At 37.8% G+C, this 6,059-nt stretch overlaps 1 protein-coding gene across 1 annotated transcript; it reads left to right on the top strand.

Annotated features, from left to right (window-relative positions):
• Nucleotides 1-4,488: 4,488 nt before the first annotated feature.
• Nucleotides 4,489-5,173, top strand: LOC123514888 (putative nuclease HARBI1). The gene is made up of 2 exons (XM_045273146.1): nucleotides 4,489-4,693; nucleotides 4,842-5,173. The coding sequence occupies exons 1-2, from the start codon at nucleotides 4,489-4,491 to the stop codon at nucleotides 5,171-5,173; spliced, it is 537 nt and encodes a 178-aa protein (XP_045129081.1).
• The last annotated feature ends 886 nt before the right edge of the window (nucleotides 5,174-6,059 follow it).

Genomic DNA, 6,059 nt, shown 5'->3' with positions numbered 1-6,059 from the left:
TTGAAACCAGCCTTGGTGCAATTAAAATAGCCACTACTTACTTACCTCCAAGACGTTCTTTCCTCCCGTATACCGATATGCATAAGCTTCTGAGTAACTCTATTCCAACATATATAATAGGTGACTTTAATGGTAGGCATACAAGTTTTGGTAACAAAGAAAATAACACTGTTGGAAAAAGTTTATTAAATCTTATTAACCAAGGGAAAATTATTCATTTGGGTCCACATTTTCCAACTTTTTTCTCTCATAATTCACAAACAAATCCAGATAAAATTTTTGCTAACAAACATCATTATCTAAACATTATCTGTGAACCCGGAGAAATAACAACTTCGGATCATCTACCTGTAATTATAAGACTTTCCACAAATCCATTTTTAAAAGAAAAACCAAAAGTATATAGACTAAAACAAACAAAGCTGACTGGGATCTTTTTCAATATAAATTGGACACACAAATAGATATTACTAATCTAGAAGGTGATACTGTTGAACAATTAGAAGATGCAACCTTAAATTGGCTAAAAACACTTAAAAACGCAATGGATGCATCGATACCAAAATCTAGCTACCAATATATATACCAATTAAAAGCAACACCTGAAATTAAAGAACTCGAAAATCAATATAAAACTTTATCAGAATTTGCAAACTATTTTGGATGGACATTACAAACCTACAAAGAATATCAAAGAATTAAGACCGAATTACGAGACCGATGTAAGGAGGCACATAACAAGAACTGGGAAGAAAAAATTAATTACATATCAGATAACTGTAAAAATAGTAAAGATTTTCGGATTAAAATAAAAATACTGAAAGGTAAAAATACAACTCATGTTAACTATCTGAAGGACAACGAAGGAAACAAATACTACTCAGACCAAGAAAAATGTAATTTATTTGAAAAAACTTGGAGAGATGTTTTTAGAATTACAGAGGAGGAAGAAAACAGCTTTGATAAAAAAAAACCATTCTGATCACATTGACCAATATATAAATACATACAAAAATAGAATTAATCCATTTCTGACAGCTAACACTGACAGAATAGATAATGACAATTATCAAACTAGAGAAATAACTTTAGAGGAAATAAAAATGTTTATTAAAAGATCAAAGAAGAAAACCCCTGGCTCTACCCAAATTAACAAAATAATTATCGAAAAATGTACAGAAAAGACTTTGGAACAATTACGAAATATATTCAATGCATGTCTATCAATCGGCTATTTTCCTAAATGTTTTAAAGAAGCAATTATCAAATTTATTCCCAAAAAAGACAAAACTCCCACAAACCCCATAAACTATCGTCCAATATCATTACTTGAAGTACCTGGAAAAATTTTTGAGCGAGTAATTCAGTCAAGATTAAATAACTTTTTTAGTAGAAAATAATACTTTAAAAGAAAGACAGCACGGTTTCCGGACTTATAAAGGGACTCATACCGCTATTACTACCACATATGAAACAATTGCGAACGCTTTGGCAGAAAAGAAACAGGTCTACATGGTACTACGTGATGTGGCCAAAGCTTTTGATAGTTTGGCATAATGGCCTTAAATATAAGATCCTAAGACTGAGATTACCAGCAATACTTGAAAAAATTTTATGTAATTTTCTAGAACACCGAACAGCAAAAATAAACATAGGCAGCAAATTCAGTGAAGAAATAAATCTTTTAAGTTGTGTTCCACAAGGGAGCGTTTTGTCTCCCACTTTATATACTCTGTTTACCAACGATCTTTCCCCACCAACTGCTGGTTGCCTTGACACTATGTATGCGGATGATGTAACACAAATAATTACTTCTCCAAGTAAGTCTAAGCTTATGATGAAAGCGCAAGTGGAACGCGAAATCAAGAGAATAAGTAAATTTGAAAGGACTTGGAAAATAAAGACCAGTGAAGAAATATTTAAAATAATACCTATTGCACAACTTAAAACAAATAACATCAAAGTAAATGGAAAAGAAATTGAGACAAGTAAAAAGGGGAAACTTCTTGGTTTAAATATAACGACACATGGATTTGTCAATCAAATCACAAATACTCGTACAATAAATAAGGGTAAAGGAGTTCTTTTTCAATTAAGAAGATTTAGCAGTTTAACTCCTTAAACAAAGACAATGCTAGTAAAAACCTTATTAATTCCAGTAATCACATATCCATCAATACCGCTATGCATGGCCTCCAAGTCTCAAAAAGGAAAATGCAAATAATACTTAATAAAGCATTAAGATTCATTTCATTGCAATGAACAAGATCAACTGAATACTGCTGAATTACACATTAAATATGGCATTACTCCTCTAAATATAATCAACTACCAAAGGGCACTAAATACTTGGAAAACCATAAAAATTAGTGAGAATGAACAGTATAATACTTTAATAACTCCACATAACCATACGCACTCCTAGTTTCCTAAATGCAGTAAGATAATTACAATGGAACCACCTGAAGCGATTATAACTTAAAAAGAATTCTATAACAACCGCAAAATGAAAATTATAGTGGAAAAGAAACTATAAAATGGAGCAAGAAAATAATTCGAAGAATCGTAGCAAACACAATAACACACACGTGTTTCCTAAGATAGGTACACACTTAGCAGGGAAACACTTTAGGCAACATCACCTTGACAAAATTAATGTTTTTCTTTAGTATCCACAGATCGTCTATGCAGTGGACGAGTGACGAGGACGGCCCGGACCAGCGAGAACGACGAAGTTCAACATCATCATAAATGTTAAAAAATTAATAATTAATTCAATATAAATGTAATTAGAGTAGCATTAGGGGCTGTAGTACTACTCAGTCTATTTGTTAGGGCAAGATGTGTTCGTTCTAGGGGTTGCTGTCCTAAGAAATTGCACACTGGGGAAAAAACAAAAAACAAAACACAAGTACACACACACACACACACACTCTCTCTCTCTCTCTCTCTCTCTCTCTCTCTCTCTCTCTCTCTCTCTCTCTATCTATCTATCTATCTATCTATCTATCTATCTCGCACTAGGACAGATTCACTTCCCTCAGAAGTCTGTGTCATAGGGAAAGTTGTGTTTCTGGTAGTGCATTTGTGGCTCCTGTGTTACTTTATTTGATTTTGTTACTTTATGTTACTTTTATTGTAAACAAAAATATAAAATTTATTTTTGTTGTATCTGGAGTGTGAACCAGATAAATATAAAATCATAATGCAAATAAATATAGATAAGAAAATCTATAAATAAAAACAGTAACGTGGTCAATCCCACATCCTATCTTTCTCCAACTTTCTTTCACCCCTTCTCTTCCCACCCACTTTCTCTTAGCTAGCTATCTTCCTTTCTTCACACCCCTTAAAAAAAAAAAAAAAATCCAAGCAATTGACCCAGACATAATACTACTCAACAGTCATGGAATGAAAACAAATGAAAATATAAAAATACTAAATTATACTAAATTATACTAAATTATATCAACTCCAGCGATGAAATGCACGACGGTTCAGTTATTCTCATTACAAAATAAGAGATGATTACGACAGTGACATACTACAAATTACAATAGAAACAAGTACAGACCCAATAAATATCGCCACAACATATCTTCCACCTCGAAGACCCTATCTACCAATCCAAGACTTCCATGCAATAGCGTCCCAATCAACTCCAACCTACATCGTTGGGGACCTGAACGCACATCACTCTAATTTAGACAAGAAAACGAATAACAACGTAGGCAAAGCTCTAATGATGCTGATCAATAATCATAAATTAACACATATAGGCCCAAATTTTACTTCGTCAAATCACCTTCTGCCACGTGAAGATTCCTACATGAGATAAGCCATCCGCGCACCGGCCAGTCAGTTGCTGGACCGTTCCCATGCTGGTCAGACGTGCTCTTCAGACGTGGTCATTGTTTTTCACGGTGTTTCCTTCGATTAGCGTTTGTCACGACAGGTACTTTGCCCTATATAGTCAGGTTGGATCTAAGGTATGGGATGGGCCTGCCATAGGGCATTGGTATGGGATGGGCCTGCCAATTTGCTAAGTTAGAAATTTTTGTGGGCTAAAGCAGGCTTTTGGCTTGTTGAGTGCAGGTGTCAGTCATGTCGGGGCTGGAGGACTGTACAGCCATGCCACCTGAGGTGTCCTGCCATGGTAACAGCAGGAGGAGTGCCACTTGTTCATCAAGGGATAGCGTGAGGTCAATGGATAGCTCGGACGACTCCCAGGCAAGGCTGGAGAGGGTGCATGACAGTCGGATGCGGCGCCGCCAGGATCGGGATTCATATAACTTTTAGTGCTAACAATTTACTCGTAACCTTAACAAATAGCTTGTTAGGCAAGCGTTAACAGTAAAAGCGATACATGAAACTGTTAAGCCCTAAAAAGTGCTTAACAATGTTTGTTAGGCCTTGTTAAGTTACAAGTGGTCCCGAGGACTTTTAGCGCCTTAACAAACACTAACAAGTACCAAGTAGCGAGTGGCCATGGCAGCACGACAACAACAACGGCGAAAATTTCGTGATAAGAAGGACATATTCCGGGATTTCAGTGATGCTGAGCTCATCAGAAGATACCGTCTGGATCGTGCTGGCATCGTAGCAGTGACAGACTTGGTGAGGGACGAACTGCACAGTCAAACTTGCCGAAATAAAGCACTCCCTCCAGAGCTGAAGGTGGCTATAACTCTTCGTTATTAAGCCAGTGGCAAAATGCAGCTGTGCAGTGGAGATGATTTTGGTGTGTCGCAGCCAACTATCAGCTGTGTGATTTGGCAAAAAATCACTGCACTGACTGCCCCTCGTGTCTTCTACCAGTTTGTGAAGTTTCCACTGACTAGACAAGAAAGTTCAGAGGAAGCAGGTGGAGTTCATGGCTATAGCCGGATTTCCTGGAGTAGTGGGCGTGATTGACGGGACCCACGTGCGGATTGTGGCACCCAAAGATGATGAGTACGCCTATGTGAACAGGAAACGCTACCATAGCATCAATGTTCAGGTAGTGTTTGATACCACCTACAAGATCCTGGACATAGCAAAATGGCCTGGATCAGTGCATGATGCCCGCATCCTGGATGAATCTGGACTCAAAATCTTATTTGAGGATAATTATGTGCACAACCATGCCATCTCCTTGGGGACAGTGGATATCCATTCAAGCAGTGGCTCCTAACACCATATACAAATCGTCAGCTAGCAGGCCCTCAAGCCAATTACAACAGGTAAGCAATATATTGAGATAATTGTACATGTTTCATATTAAGCACATCGGGTAGGTCGGGCAAACACTTGACTAGGTGTAGGCACAGGCCAGGGTGACTACAACAACTTTTAAGAGCTGGGCCACTAAACTGGCTTGCCTAGGCAGGCTCCTTCCTTACCTCTCTCTTAGCTGTGTTGTACAGTCGGGCCTTGGCCCCTTATAGGATTATGTAACATGGCCCGAGTCAAGATAAAATGCCACAACAAGTCGGCAGCCGCCAAGAAACAATTACTCCACTTTCTCTCAAGTCTAAACATCTACGCTGTTGACATCAAAGAAGCTCATGAAGGATACGTCGGCATCACCTCCACAGAAGAAGAGACTGATGAGATTTGCAGCCCTACATGTACCTCAGCACTTTCCTCAAGATTTCTTCTCCGTCCTGCCGCCCCAATTGAAAGCAAAAAGAACTATTCTTCTCTTCAGGGTGGATCCTCATATATATGACAACAATCCAGACATCATGGAAGAAATCAGCAGCCACAATGATTTTGTGAAAGACGAAATAGAGTCTATATCCAAATTTTCTCGGGCTAAAATTATTAAAATCACATTCAAGCAAGCTATTACCGCAACCAAGGCCTGTGAACAGGGCCTGAAAATGTTCCATATGCGTGTTCCTCAATACAATATCAGAAAGGAAGAATACACGCACATCAACGTGTGCTACAAATGTTACAAAGTAGAGGATCACTACACAAAGCAATGTCCCCAAGACAAAAATTATATGGCGTGCTCTGAATGCTCTAGTACACAACACACTTGGGTGAACTGCTCCAACCCAAACAAGAAATGC

This window comes from Portunus trituberculatus, chromosome 38 (assembly GCF_017591435.1).
Source record: "Portunus trituberculatus isolate SZX2019 chromosome 38, ASM1759143v1, whole genome shotgun sequence".
NCBI classification, from domain to species: Eukaryota; Metazoa; Arthropoda; class Malacostraca; order Decapoda; family Portunidae; genus Portunus; species Portunus trituberculatus.
The sequence above is the reverse complement of the archived record's forward strand: the minus strand, read 5'-3'. Positions and strand labels throughout refer to the sequence as shown.

What these genes read in the sequence shown, in the direction of transcription:
- LOC123514888 (XM_045273146.1), top strand. Translation starts at nt 4,489, where the DNA reads ATGGCAGCACGACAACAACAACGGCGAAAATTTCGTGATAAGAAGGAC. An exon ending in GAAGGTGGCTATAACTCTTC is followed by an intron (nt 4,694 to 4,841) that starts GTTATTAAGCCA and finishes TCCACTGACTAG; the next exon opens with ACAAGAAAGTTCAGAGGAAG.